Source organism: Salvelinus fontinalis, chromosome 1 (genome assembly GCF_029448725.1).
Source record: "Salvelinus fontinalis isolate EN_2023a chromosome 1, ASM2944872v1, whole genome shotgun sequence".
In the NCBI taxonomy this organism is placed as follows: domain Eukaryota; kingdom Metazoa; phylum Chordata; class Actinopteri; order Salmoniformes; family Salmonidae; genus Salvelinus; species Salvelinus fontinalis.
In genome coordinates this window covers 1,889,856-1,910,070 of record NC_074665.1, presented here as the reverse complement: position 1 = coordinate 1,910,070, position 20,215 = coordinate 1,889,856, and the positions used below count along the sequence as shown (strand labels likewise).

General features: G+C 49.0%; 1 protein-coding gene across 1 annotated transcript in view; it reads right to left on the bottom strand.

The window, feature by feature from the left end:
• lyst (lysosomal trafficking regulator) overlaps positions 1-13,352 on the bottom strand; it is a 264,577-nt gene extending 251,225 nt beyond the window's left edge. The window contains exons 1-2 of the mRNA XM_055935436.1: positions 13,158-13,352; positions 4,865-4,955 (exon numbers count right to left, since the gene is read on the bottom strand). Coding sequence (XP_055791411.1) covers positions 4,865-4,955; positions 13,158-13,349 — 283 coding nt within the window. The 5' untranslated portion in view covers positions 13,350-13,352. The remainder of the gene's footprint in view (positions 1-4,864; positions 4,956-13,157) is intronic.
• Between the last annotated feature and the right edge of the window lie 6,863 nt (positions 13,353-20,215).

Here is a 20,215-nt window from a genome sequence, read left to right as displayed (position 1 = left end):
CATCCATCCACAGCTCCAGTAAACATCCATCCACAGCTCCAGTAAACATCCATCCACAGCTCCAGTAAACATCCATCCACAGCTCCAGTAAACATCCATCCACAGCTCCAGTAAACATCCATCCACAGCTCCAGTAAACATCCATCCACAGCTCCAGTAAACATCCATCCACAGCTCCAGTAAACATCCATCCACAGCTCCAGTAAACATCCATCCACAGCTCCAGTAAACATCCATCCACAGCTCCAGTAAACATCCATCCACAGCTCCAGTAAACATCCATCCACAGCTCCAGTAAACATCCATCCACAGCTCCAGTAAACATCCATCCACAGCTCCAGTAAACATCCATCCACAGCTCCAGTAAACATCCATCCACAGCTCCAGTAAACATCCATCCACAGCTCCAGTAAACATCCATCCACAGCTCCAGTAAACATCCATCCACAGCTCCAGTAAACATCCATCCACAGCTCCAGTAAACATCCATCCACAGCTCCAGTAAACATCCATCCACAGCTCCAGTAAACATCCATCCACAGCTCCAGTAAACATCCATCCACAGCTCCAGTAAACATCCATCCACAGCTACAGTAAACATCCATCCACTGCCGGGTTGTATAACTGGTATTTTATATAACAACTCACTGTTCTCTTAAACTAGAATACATCAATGTTTACAGCTACAGTATCCATCAATCCATCCACTCCTGGGTTGTGTTAGGACACACGGTAGAGGACGTCAACAGTAGTTGTGTTGGGACACACGGTAGAGGACGTCAACAGTAGTTGTGTTAGGACACACGGTAGAGGACGTCAACAGTAGTTGTGTTGGGACACGGTAGAGGACGTCAACAGTAGTAGTGTTAGGACACACGGTAGAGGACGTCAACAGTAGTTGTGTTGGGACACACGGTAGAGGACGTCAACAGTAGTTGTGTTGGGACACACGGTAGAGGACGTCAACAGTAGTTGTGTTGGGACACACGGTAGAGGACGTCAACAGTAGTTGTGTTGGGACACACGGTAGAGGACGTCAACAGTAGTTGTGTTGGGACACACGGTAGAGGACGTCAACAGTAGTTGTGTTGGGACACACAGTAGAGGACGTCAACAGTAGTTGTGGTAGGACACACGGTAGAGGACGTCAACAGTAGTTGTGTTAGGACACGGTAGAGGACGTCAACAGTAGTTGTGTTGGGACACGGTAGAGGACGTCAACAGTAGTTGTGGTAGGACACAGTAGAGGACGTCAACAGTAGTTGTGTTGGGACACACGGTAGAGGACGTCAACAGTAGTTGTGGTAGGACACGGTAGAGGACGTCAACAGTAGTTGTGTTGGGACACACAGTAGAGGACGTCAACAGTAGTTGTGGTAGGACACACGGTAGAGGACGTCAACAGTAGTTGTGTTAGGACACGGTAGAGGACGTCAACAGTAGTTGTGTTGGGACACGGTAGAGGACGTCAACAGTAGTTGTGGTAGGACACAGTAGAGGACGTCAACAGTAGTTGTGTTGGGACACACGGTAGAGGACGTCAACAGTAGTTGTGGTAGGACACGGTAGAGGACGTCAACAGTAGTTGTGGTGGGACACGGTAGAGGACGTCAACAGTAGTTGTGTTGGGACACACGGTAGAGGACGTCAACAGTAGTTGTGTTGGGACACACGGTAGAGGACGTCAACAGTAGTTGTGTTGGGACACACGGTAGAGGACGTCAACAGTAGTTGTGGTAGGACACACGGTAGAGGACGTCAACAGTAGTTGTGTTGGGACACGGTAGAGGACGTCAACAGTAGTTGTGGTAGGACACACGGTAGAGGACGTCAACAGTAGTTGTGTTAGGACACACGGTAGAGGACGTCAACAGTAGTTGTGTTGGGACACGGTAGAGGACGTCAACAGTAGTTGTGTTGGGACACGGTAGAGGACGTCACAGTAGTTGTGTTGGGACACACGGTAGAGGACGTCAACAGTAGTAGTGTTAGGACACACGGTAGAGGACGTCAACAGTAGTTGTGTTAGGACACACGGTAGAGGACGTCAACAGTAGTTGTGTTAGGACACACGGTAGAGGACGTCAACAGTAGTTGTGTTGGGACACGGTAGCGGACGTCAACAGTAGTTGTGTTGGGACACACGGTAGAGGACGTCAACAGTAGTTGTGTTGGGACACACGGTAGAGGACGTCAACAGTAGTAGTGTTAGGACACACGGTAGAGGACGTCAACAGTAGTTGTGTTAGGACACACGGTAGAGGACGTCAACAGTAGTTGTGTTAGGACACACGGTAGAGGACGTCAACAGTAGTTGTGTTGGGACACACGGTAGAGGACGTCAACAGTAGTTGTGTTGGGACACGGTAGAGGACGTCAACAGTAGTTGTGTTGGGACACGGTAGAGGACGTCAACAGTAGTTGTGGTAGGACACGGTAGAGGACGTCAACAGTAGTTGTGGTAGGACACGGTAGAGGACGTCAACAGTAGTTGTGGTAGGACACACGGTAGAGGACGTCAACAGTAGTTGTGGTAGGACACACGGTAGAGGACGTCAACAGTAGTTGTGGTAGGACACGGTAGAGGACGTCAACAGTAGTTGTGTTGGGACACGGTAGAGGACGTCAACAGTAGTTGTGGTAGGACACAGTAGAGGACGTCAACAGTAGTTGTGGTGGGACACAGTAGAGGACGTCAACAGTAGTTGTGTTGGGACACACGGTAGAGGACGTCAACAGTAGTTGTGTTAGGACACACGGTAGAGGACGTCAACAGTAGTAGTGTTAGGACACACGGTAGAGGACGTCAACAGTAGTTGTGGTAGGACACACAGTAGAGGACGTCAACAGTAGTTGTGGTAGGACACACGGTAGAGGACGTCAACAGTAGTTGTGTTAGGACACACGGTAGAGGACGTCAACAGTAGTAGTGTTAGGACACACGGTAGAGGACGTCAACAGTAGTAGTGTTAGGACACACGGTAGAGGACGTCAACAGTAGTTGTGTTAGGACACACGGTAGAGGACGTCAACAGTAGTTGTGGTAGGACACACGGTAGAGGACGTCAACAGTAGTTGTGTTGGGACACACGGTAGAGGACGTCAACAGTAGTTTTGTTGGGACACACGGTAGAGGACGTCAACAGTAGTAGTGTTAGGACACACGGTAGAGGACGTCAACAGTAGTTGTGTTGGGACACACGGTAGAGGACGTCAACAGTAGTTGTGGTAGGACACACGGTAGAGGACGTCAACAGTAGTTGTGGTAGGACACACGGTAGAGGACGTCAACAGTAGTTGTGGTAGGACACACGGTAGAGGACGTCAACAGTAGTTGTGGTAGGACACACGGTAGAGGACGTCAACAGTAGTTGTGTTGGGACACACGGTAGAGGACGTCAACAGTAGTTTTGTTGGGACACACGGTAGAGGACGTCAACAGTAGTAGTGTTAGGACACACGGTAGAGGACGTCAACAGTAGTTGTGTTGGGACACACGGTAGAGGACGTCAACAGTAGTTGTGTTAGGACACACGGTAGAGGACGTCAACAGTAGTTGTGTTGGGACACACGGTAGAGGACGTCAACAGTAGTTGTGTTGGGACACGGTAGAGGACGTCAACAGTAGTTGTGTTGGGACACGGTAGAGGACGTCAACAGTAGTTGTGGTAGGACACAGTAGAGGACGTCAACAGTAGTTGTGGTAGGACACGGTAGAGGACGTCAACAGTAGTTGTGGTAGGACACGGTAGAGGACGTCAACAGTAGTTGTGGTAGGACACGGTAGAGGACGTCAACAGTAGTTGTGGTAGGACACGGTAGAGGACGTCAACAGTAGTTGTGGTGGGACACACGGTAGAGGACGTCAACAGTAGTAGTGTTGGGACACACGGTAGAGGACGTCAACAGTAGTTGTGTTAGGACACACGGTAGAGGACGTCAACAGTAGTTGTGTTAGGACACACGGTAGAGGACGTCAACAGTAGTTGTGTTAGGACACACGGTAGAGGACGTCAACAGTAGTTGTGGTAGGACACACGGTAGAGGACGTCAACAGTAGTTGTGTTGGGACACACGGTAGAGGACGTCAACAGTAGTTGTGTTAGGACACACGGTAGAGGACGTCAACAGTAGTTGTGGTAGGTAGGTTTTACAGGTAGCAGGTGTACACTGCGTAGGCTGTGTGTGTTAGTGATGAAGGGTACCAGGTAGGCTGTGTGTGTTAGTGATGAAGGGTACCAGGTAGGCTGTGTGTGTTAGTGATGAAGGGTACCAGGTAGGCTGTGTGTGTTAGTGATGAAGGGTACCAGGTAGGTGTGTGTGTTAGTGATGAAGGGTACCAGGTAGGCTGTGTGTGTTAGTGATGAAGGGTACCAGGTAGGCTGTGTGTGTTAGTGATGAAGGGTACCAGGTAGGCTGTGTGTGTTAGTGATGAAGGGTACCAGGTAGGCTGTGTGTGTTAGTGATGAAGGGTACCAGGTAGGCTGTGTGTGTTAGTGATGAAGGGTACCAGGTAGGCTGTGTGTGTTAGTGATGAAGGGTACCAGGTAGGTGTGTGTGTTAGTGATGAAGGGTACCAGGTAGGCTGTGTGTGTTAGTGATGAAGGGTACCAGGTAGGTGTGTGTGTTAGTGATGAAGGGTACCAGGTAGGCTGTGTGTGTTAGTGATGAAGGGTACCAGGTAGGTGTGTGTGTTAGTGATGAAGGGTACCAGGTAGGCTGTGTGTGTTAGTGATGAAGGGTACCAGGTAGGTGTGTGTGTTAGTGATGAAGGGTACCAGGTAGACTGTGTGTGTTAGTGATGAAGGGTACCAGGTAGGCTGTGTGTGTGTTAGTGATGAAGGGTGTAGTGTGGAGGACCTACCTGGTGCCTTATGCTCTTGAACAGGTATCTTCCAGACCAGTGGCAGTAGAGACAGCAGCAGGGTTAACAGCTCCTCTCTACAGGTCAGCTCCTACAGAGAGACACCGTCTCAGTTAGCTAGAATATTCTCTCTACAGGTCAGCTCCTACAGAGAGACACCGTCTCAGTTAGCTAGAATATTCTCTCTACAGGTCAGCTCCTACAGAGAGACACCGTCTCAGTTAGCTAGAATATTCTCTCTACAGGTCAGCTCCTACAGAGAGACACCGTCTCAGTTAGCTAGAATATTCTCTCTACAGGTCAGCTCCTACAGAGAGACACCGTCTCAGTTAGCTAGAATATTCTCTCTACAGGTCAGCTCCTACAGAGAGACACCGTCTCGGTTAGCTAGAATATCCTCTCTACAGGTCAGCTCCTACAGAGAGACACCGTCTCAGTTAGCTAGAATATTCTCTCTACAGGTCAGCTCCTACAGAGACACCGTCTCAGTTAGAATATTCTCTCTCTCTCTCTCTCTACATGTCAGAGACACAGTCTTAGTTAGCTAGAAGATTCTACTTCTCTCTCGCTCTCTGTTCACACCTTCTGAAGTAATATCACGCCATCCCACTAACAGTCCAGACAAATGACTGTACAGGTCCGGGCAGAATGAGAGAGACAGAGACACTTTCTAGGAACTTTCTGTCTCTCCTCGTCTGTCCTCATGTTCACTCAGTCACTCAGGACATCCAGCACAAGCAACCCTGGAGGAGAGGAGAAGACATCCACTGGCCATGGAACCTGAGAGAAGTTGAGTCTGGACATGAAAACGTTTCCTCCTCCAGGTATCTTCCTGTGGCAGTAGAGAGGGCAGCAGGGTTACATAAAGAGGTCAACCTAATTCATATCTCAAGCCAGTACGCAACACCAGAACCCAGGACGCAACACCGGAACCCAGGACGCAACACCGGAACCCAGGACGCAACACCGGAACCCAGGACGCAACACCGGAACCCAGGACGCAACACCGGAACCCAGGACGCAACACCGGAACCCAGGACGCAACACCAGAACCCAGGACGCAACACCAGAACCCAGGACGCAACACCAGCACCCAGTACGCAACACCAGCACCCAGTACGCAACACCAGCACCCAGCACGCAACACCAGAACCCAGGACGCAACACCAGAACCCAGGACGCAACACCAGAACCCAGGACGCAACACCAGAACCCAGGACGCAACACCAGAACCCAGGACGCAACACCAGAACCCAGGACGCAACACCAGAACCCAGGACGCAACACCACAACCCAGGACGCAACACCACAACCCAGGACGCAACACCAGAACCCAGGACGCAACACCAGAACCCAGGACGCAACACCAGAACCCAGGACGCAACACCAGAACCCAGGACGCAACACCAGAACCCAGGACGCAACACCAGAACCCAGGACGCAGCACCAGAACCCAGTTAGCTGCGTAAAAAAAGGACCTTTAAGCATATTTGCGTAGAAAAAGCACTAAACTGCGTGAAGCCCCAAAAAGTGTAAAATGACGCAACTATGCAGGATTTCCATTTCGTGTAAGGCCACACGTTTGTGTAAGGTATAAATCAGGCTTTAACAATCCAGGGCAGGGCAGTAGAGGTAAGTAGGTCCTTGTAGAGCAGCCGGTCCTTGTAGAGCAGCAGGTCCTTGTAGAGCAGCAGGTCCTTGTAGAGCAGTAGGTCCTTGTAGAGCAGTAGGTCCTTGTAGAGCAGTAGGTACTTGTAGAGCAGTAAGTACTTGCAGGGCAGCAGGTGGTCCTTGTAGGGCAGCAGGTGGTCCTTGTAGAGTAGTAGGTCCTTGTAGAGCAGTAAGTACTTGTAGAGCAGCAGGTACTTGTAGAGCAGTAGGTACTTGTAGAGCAGTAAGTACTTGCAGGGCAGCAGGTGGTCCTTGTAGGGCAGCAGGTGGTCCTTGCGGGGCAGCAGGTAAGTAGGTCCTTGTAGGGCAGTAGGTAAGTAGGTCCTTGCAGGGCAGTAGGTAAGTAGGTCCTTGTAGGGCAGTAGGTAAGCAGGTCCTTGTAGGGCAGTAGGTAAGCAGGTCCTTGCAGGGCAGTAGGTAAGTAGGTCCTTGTAGGGCAGTAGGTAAGCAGGTACTTGCAGGGCAGTAGGTCCCTGAGGAGCAGTAGGTCCTTGTAGGGCAGTAGGTCCTTGTAGGGCAGTAGGTAAGTAGGTCCTTGTAGGGCAGTAGGTCCATGTAGGGCAGTAGGTAAGTAGGTCCATGTAGGGCAGTAGGTAAGTAGGTCCTTGCGGGGCAGTAGGTAAGTAGGTCCTCGCGGGGCAGAAGGTAAGTAGGTCATTGCGGGGCAGTAGGTAAGTAGGTCCTTGCGGGGCAGTAGGTAAGTAGGTCCTTGCGGGGCAGTAGGTAAGTAGGTCCTCGCGGGGCAGTAGGTAATTGCAGGGCAGTAGGTAAGTAGGTCCTTGTAGGGCAGTAGGTAAGCAGGTCCTTGCAGGGCAGTAGGTAAGCAGGTCCTTGCAGGGCAGTAGGTAAGTAGGTCCTTGCAGGGCAGTAGGTAAGCAGGTCCTTGCAGGGCAGTAGGTCCCTGTAGAGCAGTAGGTCCTTGTAGGGCAGTAGGTCCTTGTAGGGCAGTAGGTCCTTGTAGGGCAGTAGGTCCTTGTAGGGCAGTAGGTCCTTGTAGGGCAGTAGGTCCTTGTAGGGCAGTAGGTAAGTAGGTCCATGTAGGGCAGTAGGTCCATGTAGGGCGGTAGGTCCATGTAGGGCAGTAGGTCCTTGTAGGGCAGCAGGTACAGTAGGTACTTGTAGGGCAGCAGGTACAGTAGATACTTGCAGGGCAGCAGTAGATACTTGCAGGGCAGCAGGTACAGTAGGTACTTGTAGGGCAGCAGGTACAGTAGATACTTGCAGGGCAGCAGTAGATACTTGCAGGGCAGCAGTAGATACTTGCAGGGCAGCAGTAGATACCTGCAGGGCAGCAGCAGATACTTGCAGGGCAGCAGCAGATACTTGCAGGGCAGCAGCAGGTACTTGCAGGGCAGCAGCAGGTACTTGCAGGGCAGCAGCAGGTACTTGCAGGGCAGCAGTAGGTACTTGCAGGGCAGCAGTAGATACTTGCAGGGCAGCAGTAGATACTTGCAGGGCAGCAGTAGATACTTGCAGGGCAGCAGTAGATACTTGCAGGGCAGCAGTAGATACTTGCAGGGCAGCAGGTACAGTAGATACTTGCAGGGCAGCAGGTACAGTAGGTACTTGTAGGGCAGCAGGTACAGTAGATACTTGCAGGGCAGCAGGTACAGTAGATACTTGCAGGGCAGCAGGTACAGTAGATACTTGCAGGGCACCAGGTACTTGCAGGGCAGCAGGTACAGTAGATACTTGCAGGGCACCAGGTACTTGTAGGGCAGCAGGTACAGTAGATACTTGCAGGGCAGCAGGTACAGTAGATACTTGCAGGGCAGCAGGTACAGTAGGTACTTGTAGGGCAGCAGGTACAGTAGATACTTGCAGGGCAGCAGGTACAGTAGATACTTGCAGGGCAGCAGGTACAGTAGATACTTGCAGGGCACCAGGTACTTGCAGGGCAGCAGGTACAGTAGATACTTGCAGGGCACCAGGTACTTGTAGGGCAGCAGGTACAGTAGATACTTGCAGGGCAGCAGTAGATACTTGCAGGGCAGCAGTAGATACTTGCAGGGCAGCAGTAGATACTTGCAGGGCAGCAGTAGATACTTGCAGGGCAGCAGTAGATACTTGCAGGGCAGCAGTAGATACTTGCAGGGCAGCAGTAGATACTTGCAGGGCAGCAGTAGATACTTGCAGGGCAGCAGTAGATACTTGCAGGGCAGCAGTAGATACTTGCAGGGCAGCAGGTACAGTAGGTACTTGTAGGGCAGCAGGTACAGTAGATACTTGCAGGGCAGCAGGTACAGTAGATACTTGCAGGGCAGCAGGTACAGTAGGTACTTGTAGGGCAGCAGGTACAGTAGATACTTGCAGGGCAGCAGGTACAGTAGATACTTGCAGGGCAGCAGGTACAGTAGATACTTGCAGGGCAGCAGGTACAGTAGATACTTGCAGGGCAGCAGGTACAGTAGATACTTGCAGGGCAGCAGGTACAGTAGATACTTGCAGGGCAGCAGGTACAGTAGGTACTTGTAGGGCAGCAGGTACAGTAGATACTTGCAGGGCAGCAGGTACAGTAGATACTTGCAGGGCAGCAGGTACAGTAGATACTTGCAGGGCACCAGGTACTTGCAGGGCAGCAGGTACAGTAGATACTTGCAGGGCACCAGGTACTTGTAGGGCAGCAGGTACAGTAGATACTTGCAGGGCAGCAGGTACAGTAGATACTTGCAGGGCAGCAGGTACAGTAGGTACTTGTAGGGCAGCAGGTACAGTAGATACTTGCAGGGCAGCAGGTACAGTAGATACTTGCAGGGCAGCAGGTACAGTAGATACTTGCAGGGCACCAGGTACTTGCAGGGCAGCAGGTACAGTAGATACTTGCAGGGCACCAGGTACTTGTAGGGCAGCAGGTACAGTAGATACTTGCAGGGCAGCAGTAGATACTTGCAGGGCAGCAGTAGATACTTGCAGGGCAGCAGTAGATACTTGCAGGGCAGCAGTAGATACTTGCAGGGCAGCAGTAGATACTTGCAGGGCAGCAGGTACAGTAGGTACTTGTAGGGCAGCAGGTACAGTAGATACTTGCAGGGCAGCAGGTACAGTAGATACTTGCAGGGCAGCAGGTACAGTAGGTACTTGTAGGGCAGCAGGTACAGTAGATACTTGCAGGGCAGCAGGTACAGTAGATACTTGCAGGGCAGCAGGTACAGTAGATACTTGCAGGGCAGCAGGTACAGTAGATACTTGCAGGGCAGCAGGTACAGTAGGTACTTGTAGGGCAGCAGGTACAGTAGATACTTGCAGGGCAGCAGGTACAGTAGATACTTGCAGGGCAGCAGGTACAGTAGGTACTTGCAGGGCAGCAGGTACAGTAGGTACTTGTAGGGCAGCAGGTACAGTAGATACTTGTAGGGCAGCAGGTACAGTAGATACTTGCAGGGCAGCAGGTACAGTAAATACTTGCAGGGCAGCAGGTACAGTAGGTACTTGTAGGGCAGCAGGTACAGTAGGTACTTGTAGGGCAGCAGGTACAGTAGATACTTGCAGGGCAGCAGGTACAGTAAATACTTGCAGGGCAGCAGGTACAGTAGATACTTGCAGGGCAGCAGGTACAGTAGATACTTGCAGGGCAGCAGGTACAGTAGATACTTGCAGGGCAGCAGGTACAGTAGATACTTGCAGGGCAGCAGGTACAGTAGGTACTTGCAGGGCAGCAGGTACAGTAGGTACTTGTAGGGCAGCAGGTACAGTAGATACTTGCAGGGCAGCAGGTACAGTAGATACTTGCAGGGCAGCAGGTACAGTAGATACTTGCAGGGCAGCAGGTACAGTAGATACTTGCAGGGCAGCAGGTACAGTAGATACTTGCAGGGCAGCAGGTACAGTAGATACTTGCAGGGCAGCAGGTACAGTAGATACTTGCAGGGCACCAGGTACTTGCAGGGCAGCAGTAGGTAGATTAGGTGCAAGGAGGGACTGGTATGGGGTGTTCTACTTGGTTCTCCTTGATTTACCCCCGTCAGTTAGACTGTGTCCTCCTGCCAGTAAGAGCCTACTGTATGTGCCAGTGTCCTGTGTGACTATGGACTGCGTGGCTTGGGATGGTGTGTGAGTGATAGCCTTTCCCTAAATATCTTCTGTACTCCTCTGTGACCCACTGCAGACCAGGACCAGAGCATTCCTCATCAGGGAGAGAGAATGCAGTGTCTCCCTGATCAGTAACAGATCGAGACAGAGACAGAGCCGTCTCCCTGATCAGTAACAGATCGATACAGAGACGAGCCGTCTCCCTGATCAGTAACAGATCGATACAGAGACGAGCCGTCTCCCTGATCAGTAACAGATCGATACAGAGACAGAGCCGTCTCCATGATCAGTAACAGATCGATACAGAGACGAGCCGTCTCCCTGATCAGTAACAGATCGATACAGAGACAGAGCCGTCTCCCTGATCAGTAACAGATCGATACAGAGACAGAGCCGTCTCCCTGATCAGTAACAGATCGATACAGAGACAGAGCCGTCTCCATGATCAGTAACAGATCGATACAGAGACGTCTCCCTGATCAGTAACAGATCGATACAGAGACAGAGCGGTCTCCCTGATCAGTAACAGATCGAGACAGAGCCGTCTCCCTGATCAGTAACAGATCGAGACAGAGACAGAGCCGTCTCCCTGATCAGTAACAGATCGAGACAGAGACAGAGCCGTCTCCCTGATCAGTAACAGATCGATACAGAGACAGAGCCGTCTCCCTGATCAGTAACAGATCGATACAGAGAGAGCCGTCTCCCTGATCAGTAACAGATCGATACAGAGACGAGCCGTCTCCCTGATCAGTAACAGATCGATACAGAGCAGTCTCCCAAATCAGTAACAGATCGATAGAGACGAGCAGCCTCCCTGATCAGTAACAGATCGATACAGAGACGAGCCGTCTCCCTGATCAGTAACAGATCGATACAGAGACGAGACGTCTCCCTGATCAGTAACAGATCGATACAGAGACAGAGCCGTCTCCCTGATCAGTAACAGATCGATACAGAGCCGTCTCCCTGATCAGTAACAGATCGATACAGAGCCGTCTCCCTGATCAGTAACAGATCATTACAAAGCCGTCTCCCTGATCAGTAACAGATCGAGACAGAGACAGAGCCGTCTCCATGATCAGTAACAGATCGATACAGAGCCGTCTCCCTGATCAGTAACAGATCGATACAGAGCCGTCTCCCTGATCAGTAACAGATCGATACAGAGCCGTCTCCCTGATCAGTAACAGATCATTACAGAGCCGTCTCCCTGATCAGTAACAGATCGATACAGAGACGAGACGTCTCCCTGATCAGTAACAGATCGATACAGAGACAGAGCCGTCTCCCTGATCAGTAACAGATCGATACAGAGCCGTCTCCCTGATCAGTAACAGATCGATACAGAGCCGTCTCCCTGATCAGTAACAGATCATTACAAAGCCGTCTCCCTGATCAGTAACAGATCGATACAGAGACAGAGCCGTCTCCCTGATCAGTAACAGATCGAGACAGAGACGAGCGGTCTCCCTGATCAGTAACAGATCGATACAGAGACAGAGCCGTCTCCCTGATCAGTAACAGATCGAGACAGAGACGAGCGGTCTCCCTGATCAGTAACAGATCGATTCAGAGACGTCTCCCTGATCAGTAACAGATCGATACAGAGACGTCTCCCTGATCAGTAACAGATCGATAGAGAGACGAGCTCTTGGCAGAGCTCTCCTCTCTCCGCCTCTAGAACCTCTCCTCTCTCCGCCTCTAGAACCTCTCCTCTCTCCGCCTCTAGAACCTCTCCTCTCTCCGCCTCTAGAACCTCTCCGCCTCTAGAACCTCTCCTCCTCTAGAACCTCTCCTCCTCTAGAACCTCTCCTCCTCTAGAACCTCTCCTCTCTCCGCCTCTAGAACCTCTCCTCTCTCCGCCTCTAGAACCTCTCCTCTCTCCGCCTCTAGAACATCTCCTCTCTCCGCCTCTAGAACATCTCCTCTCTCCGCCTCTAGAACATCTCCTCTCTCCGCCTCTAGAACATCTCCTCTCTCCGCCTCTAGAACATCTCCTCTCTCCGCCTCTAGAACATCTCCTCTCTCCGCCTCTAGAACCTCTCCTAGCAGAGCTCTCAGAGACATTCCCCCCAACAACACTGTGTCAGGAGAATAGCTGAGGGGGTTGGAACCATTAGACACATGCATGTGTTTACTAAGGCTGTGTGTGTGTGTGTGTGTGTGTGTGTGTGTGTGTGTGTGTGTGTGTGTGTGTGTGTGTGTGTGTGTGTGTGTGTGTGTGTGTGTGTACAGGTGTGTACAGGTGTGTGTGTACAGGTGTGTACAGGTGTGTGTGTACAGGTGTGTACAGGTGTGTGTGTACAGGTGTGTGTGTACAGGTGTGTGTGTACAGGTGTGTGTGTACAGGTGTGTGTGTACAGGTGTGTGTGTACAGGTGTGTGTGTACAGGTGTGTACAGGTGTGTGTGTACAGGTGTGTACAGGTGTGTGTGTACAGGTGTGTGTGTACAGGTGTATGTGTACAGGTGTGTACAGGTGTGTACAGGTGTGTACAGGTGTGTGTGTACAGGTGTGTACAGGTGTGTACAGGTGTGTACAGGTGTGTGTGTACAGGTGTGTACAGGTGTGTGTGTACAGGTGAATCTCACCTGGTCGATGATGGAGTCCAGGGCGCTGAGCAGCAAGAAGCCCCTACCCCTGACCAGGTATTCGCCCAGGGCAACCATGTGACTCTCCTCGTCCTCCTCTCCCCGTGACTCCGCCCTCTGAGCCACGGCGCTGCAAAGCTGGTGAACGTCGGTGAGGAACTCCCTCGCCAGAGTATTACTGGCCCCGCTCATATCAGAACTATAGAGAGAGAACATCAGTCAGGAAGTCCCTGTTACTGGCCCACTCATATCAGAACTATAGAGAGAGAACATCAGTCAGGAAGTCCCTGTTACTGGCCCGCTCATATCAGAACTATGGAGAGAGAACATCAGTCAGGAAGTCCCTGTTACTGGCCCACTCATATCAGAACTATAGAGAGAGAACATCAGTCAGTCCCTGTTACTGGCCAACTCATATCAGAACTATAGAGAGAGAACATCAGTCAGGAAGTCCCTGTTACTGGTCCACTCATATCAGAACTATAGAGAGAGAACATCAGTCAGTCCCTGTTACTGGCCCCGCTCATATCAGAACTATGGAGAGAGAACATCAGTCAGTCCCTGTTACTGGCCCCACTCATATCAGAACTATAGAGAGAGAACATCAGTCAGTCCCTGTTACTGGCCCACTCATATCAGAACTATGGAGAGAGAACATCAGTCAGGAAGTCCCTGTTACTGGCCCACTCATATCAGAACTATAGAGAGAGAACATCAGTCAGGAAGTCCCTGTTACTGGCCCACTCATATCAGAACTATAGAGAGAGAACATCAGTCAGGAAGTCCTTGTTACTGGCCCACTCATATCAGAACTATAGAGAGAGAACATAAGTCAGGAAGTCCCTGTTACTGGCCCACTCATATCAGAACTATAGAGAGAGAACATCAGTCAGGAAGTCCCTGTTACTGGCCCCGCTCATATCAGAACTATAGAGAGAGAACATCAGTCAGGAAGTCCTTGTTACTGGCCCACTCATATCAGAACTATAGAGAGAGAACATAAGTCAGGAAGTCCCTGTTACTGGCCCACTCATATCAGAACTATAGAGAGAGAACATCAGTCAGTCCCTGTTACTGGCCCACTCATATCAGAACTATGGAGAGAGAACATCAGTCAGGAAGTCCCTGTTACTGGCCCACTCATATCAGAACTATGGAGAGAGAACATCAGTCAGGAAGTCCCTGTTACTGGCCCACTCATATCAGAACTATAGAGAGAGAACATCAGTCAGGAAGTCCCTGTTACTGGCCCACTCATATCAGAACTATAGAGAGAGAACATCAGTCAGGAAGTCCCTGTTACTGGCCCCGCTCATATCAGAACTATGGAGAGAGAACATCAGTCAGTCCCTGTTACTGGCCCACTCATATCAGAACTATAGAGAGAGAACATCAGTCAGGAAGTCCCTGTTACTGGCCCACTCATATCAGAACTATAGAGAGAGAACATCAGTCAGGAAGTCCCTGTTACTGGCCCACTCATATCAGAACTATAGAGAGAGAACATCAGTCAGTCCCTGTTACTGGTCCACTCATATCAGAACTATAGAGAGAAAACAGTCAGGAAGTCCCTGTTACTGGCCCACTCATATCAGAACTATAGAGAGAGAACATCAGTCAGGAAGTCCCTGTTACTGGCCCACTCATATCAGAACTATAGAGAGAGAACATCAGTCAGGAAGTCCCTGTTACTGGCCCACTCATATCAGAACTATAGAGAGAGAACATCAGTCAGTCCCTGTTACTGGTCCACTCATATCAGAACTATAGAGAGAAAACAGTCAGGAAGTCCCTGTTACTGGCCCACTCATATCAGAACTATAGAGAACATCAGTCAGGAAGTCCCTGTTACTGGCCCACTCATATCAGAACTATAGAGAGAGAACATCAGTCAGGAAGTCCCTGTTACTGGCCCCGCTCATATCAGAACTATGGAGAGAGAACATCAGTCAGTCCCTGTTACTGGCCCACTCATATCAGAACTATAGAGAGAGAACATCAGTCAGTCCCTGTTACTGGCCCACTCATATCAGAACTATAGAGAGGGAACATCAGTCAGGAAGTCCCTGTTACTGGCCCGCTCATATCAGAACTATAGAGAGAGAACATCAGTCAGGAAGTCCCTGTTACTGGCCCACTCATATCAGAACTATAGAGAGAGAACATCAGTCAGGAAGTCCCTGTTACTGGTCCACTCATATCAGAACTATAGAGAGAGAACATCAGTCAGTCCCTGTTACTGGCCCCGCTCATATCAGAACTATGGAGAGAGAACATCAGTCAGTCCCTGTTACTGGCCCCACTCATATCAGAACTATAGAGAGAGAACATCAGTCAGTCCCTGTTACTGGCCCACTCATATCAGAACTATGGAGAGAGAACATCAGTCAGGAAGTCCCTGTTACTGGCCCACTCATATCAGAACTATAGAGAGAGAACATCAGTCAGGAAGTCCCTGTTACTGGCCCACTCATATCAGAACTATAGAGAGAGAACATCAGTCAGGAAGTCCTTGTTACTGGCCCACTCATATCAGAACTATAGAGAGAGAACATAAGTCAGGAAGTCCCTGTTACTGGCCCACTCATATCAGAACTATAGAGAGAGAACATCAGTCAGGAAGTCCCTGTTACTGGCCCCGCTCATATCAGAACTATAGAGAGAGAACATCAGTCAGGAAGTCCTTGTTACTGGCCCACTCATATCAGAACTATAGAGAGAGAACATAAGTCAGGAAGTCCCTGTTACTGGCCCACTCATATCAGAACTATAGAGAGAGAACATCAGTCAGTCCCTGTTACTGGCCCACTCATATCAGAACTATGGAGAGAGAACATCAGTCAGGAAGTCCCTGTTACTGGCCCACTCATATCAGAACTATGGAGAGAGAACATCAGTCAGGAAGTCCCTGTTACTGGCCCACTCATATCAGAACTATAGAGAGAGAACATCAGTCAGGAAGTCCCTGTTACTGGCCCACTCATATCAGAACTATAGAGAGAGAACATCAGTCAGGAAGTCCCTGTTACTGGCCCCGCTCATATCAGAACTATGGAGAGAGAACATCAGTCAGTCCCTGTTACTGGCCCACTCATATCAGAACTATAGAGAGAGAACATCAGTCAGGAAGTCCCTGTTACTGGCCCACTCATATCAGAACTATAGAGAGAGAACATCAGTCAGGAAGTCCCTGTTACTGGCCCACTCATATCAGAACTATAGAGAGAGAACATCAGTCAGTCCCTGTTACTGGTCCACTCATATCAGAACTATAGAGAGAAAACAGTCAGGAAGTCCCTGTTACTGGCCCACTCATATCAGAACTATAGAGAGAGAACATCAGTCAGGAAGTCCCTGTTACTGGCCCACTCATATCAGAACTATAGAGAGAGAACATCAGTCAGGAAGTCCCTGTTACTGGCCCACTCATATCAGAACTATAGAGAGAGAACATCAGTCAGTCCCTGTTACTGGTCCACTCATATCAGAACTATAGAGAGAAAACAGTCAGGAAGTCCCTGTTACTGGCCCACTCATATCAGAACTATAGAGAACATCAGTCAGGAAGTCCCTGTTACTGGCCCACTCATATCAGAACTATAGAGAGAGAACATCAGTCAGGAAGTCCCTGTTACTGGCCCCGCTCATATCAGAACTATGGAGAGAGAACATCAGTCAGTCCCTGTTACTGGCCCACTCATATCAGAACTATAGAGAGAGAACATCAGTCAGGAAGTCCCTGTTACTGGCCCACTCATATCAGAACTATAGAGAGGGAACATCAGTCAGGAAGTCCCTGTTACTGGCCCGCTCATATCAAAACTATAGAGAGAGAACATCAGTCAGGAAGTCCCTGTTACTGGCCCACTCATATCAGAACTATAGAGAGAGAACATCAGTCAGGAAGTCCCTGTTACTGGCCCCGCTCATATCAGAACTATAGAGAGAGAACATCAGTCAGGAAGTCCCTGTTACTGGCCCACTCATATCAGAACTATAGAGAGAGAACATCAGTCAGGAAGTCCCTGTTACTGGCCCCGCACATATCAGAACTATAGAGAGAGAACATCAGTCAGTCCCTGTTACTGGCCCACTCATATCAGAACTATGGAGAGAGAACATCAGTCAGGAAGTCCCTGTTACTGGCCCACTCATATCAGAACTATAGAGAGAGAACATCAGTCAGGAAGTCCCTGTTACTGGCCCACTCATATCAGAACTATAGAGAGAGAACATCAGTCAGTCCCTGTTACTGGCCAACTCATATCAGAACTATAGAGAGAGAACATCAGTCAGGAAGTCCCTGTTACTGGCCCACTCATATCAGAACTATAGAGAGAGAACATCAGTCAGGAAGTCCCTGTTACTGGCCCACTCATATCAGAACTATGGAGAGAGAACATCAGTCAGGAAGTCCCTGTTACTGGCCCACTCATATCAGAACTATAGAGAGAGAACATCAGTCAGGAAGTCCCTGTTACTGGCCCACTCATATCAGAACTATAGAGAGAGAACATCAGTCAGTCCCTGTTACTGGCCCACTCATATCAGAACTATGGAGAGAGAACATCAGTCAGGAAGTCCCTGTTACTGGCCCACTCATATCAGAACTATAGAGAGAGAACATCAGTCAGGAAGTCCCTGTTACTGGCCCACTCATATCAGAACTATGGAGAGAGAACATCAGTCAGGAAGTCCCTGTTACTGGCCCACTCATATCAGAACTATAGAGAGAGAACATCAGTCAGGAAGTCCCTGTTACTGGCCCACTCATATCAGAACTATAGAGAGAGAACATCAGTCAGGAAGTCCCTGTTACTGGCCCACTCATATCAGAACTATAGAGAGAGAACATCAGTCAGGAAGTCCCTGTTACTGGCCCCGCTCATATCAGAACTATAGAGAGAGAACAGTCAGGAAGTCCCTGTTACTGGTCCACTCATATCAGAACTATAGAGAGAGAACATCAGTCAGTCCCTGTTACTGGCCCACTCAGTTTACAACTACAGTACCAGTCAAAAGATTGGAAACGCCTACTCATTCCAGGGTTTTTCTTTATTTTTACTATTTTCTACATTGTAGAATAATAGTGAAGACATCAAAACTATGAAATATGACATATGGATTCAAGTAGTAACCAAAAAAGGGTTAAAAGCATACAAAATATATATTATATTTTAGATTCTTCAAAGTAGTCACCCTATGCCTTGATGACAGCTTTGCACAATCTTGGCATTCTCTCAACCAGCTTCACCTGGAATGCTTTTCCAACAGTCTTGAAGGAGATCCCACACATACTGAGCACTTGCTGGCTGCTTTTCCTTCCCTCTGCGGTCCAACTCATCCCAAACCATCTCAATTGGGTTGAGGTCGAGTGAGGTGGAAACTGAGCTGCAATTCCCAACCTCCTGTCAAATGTATGACCATAATAAAGACACATATTTCAATAAGCTTGCAAGGGGTGGAGCCAGAGAGCAGAACCCAGTTCCTACATTTGAATTTCAAACAAAACTACAGTTTCTCTCTGGGACCCTCAGGATGACAAATCAAAGCCAGATTACTGAAAGTAAGAACAGTTGAAGTCGGAAGTTTACATACACTGAGGTTGGAGACATTAAAACTCGTTTTATCAACCACTCCACAAATTTCTTGTTAACTAACTATAGTTTTGGCAAGTCGGTGAGGATCTACTTTGTGCCTGACACAAGTCAATTTTCCAACAATTGTTTACAGACAGATTATTTCACTTATAATTCACTGTATCACAATTCCAGTGGGTCAGAAGTTTACATACACTAAGTTGACTGTGCCTTTAAACAGCTTGGGAAATTCCAGAAGATGATGTCATGGCTTTAGAAGCTTTTGATAGGCTAATTAACATAATTTGAGTCAATTGGCGGTGTACCTGTGGATGTATTTCAAGGCCTACCTTCAAACATAGTGCCTCTTTGCTTGACATCATGGGAAAATCTAAAGAAATCAGCCAAGACCTCAGAAAAATAATTGTGGGCCTCCACAAGTCTGGTTCATCCTTGGGAGCAATTTCCAAACGCCTGAAGGTACCACGTTCATCTGTACAAACAATAGTACGCAAGTATAAACACCATGGGACCACGCAGCCGTCATACCGCTCAGGAAGGAGACGCGTTCTGTCTCCTAGAGATGAACGTACTTTGGTGCGAAAAGTGCATATCAATCCCAGAACAACAGCAAAGGACCTTGTGAAGATGCTGGAGGAAACTGGTACAAAAGTATCTATATCCACAGTAAAACGAGTCCTATATCGACATAACCTAAAAAGCCGCTCTTCAAGGAAGAAGCCACTGCTCCAAAACCGCCGTAAAAAAGACAGACTACGGTTTGCAACTGCACATGGGGACAAAGATCGTACTTTTTGGACAAATGTCCTCTGGTCTGATGAAACAATAATAGAACTGTTTGGCCATAATGACCATCGTTATGTTTGGAGGAAAAAGGGGGAGGCTTGCAAGCCGAAGAACACCATCCCAACCGTGAAGCACGGGGGTGGCAGCATCATGTTGTGGGGGTGCTTTGCTGCAGGAGGGACCGGTGCACTTCACAAAATAGATGGCATCATGAGGCAGGAAAATTATGTGGATATATTGAAGCAACATCTCAAGACATCAGTCAGGAAGTTAAAGCTTGGTCGCAAATGGGTCTTCCAAATGGACAACGACCCCAAGCATACGTCCAAAGTTGTGGCAAAATGGTTAAGGACAACAAAGTCAAGGTATTGGAGTGGCCATCACAAAGCCCTGACCTCAATCCTATAGAAAATGTGTGGGCAGAACTGAAAAACTTATTGTGGAAGGCTACCCGAAATGTTTGACCCAAGTTAAACAATTTAAAGGCAATGCTACCAAATACTAATTGAGTGTATGTAAACTTCTGACCCACTGGGAATGTGATGAAAGAAATAAAAGCTGAAATAAATAATTATCTCTACTTTTATTCTGACATTTCACATTCTTAAAATAAAGTGGTGATCCTACCTGACCTAAGACATGGCATTTTTACTAGGATTAAATGTCAGGAAT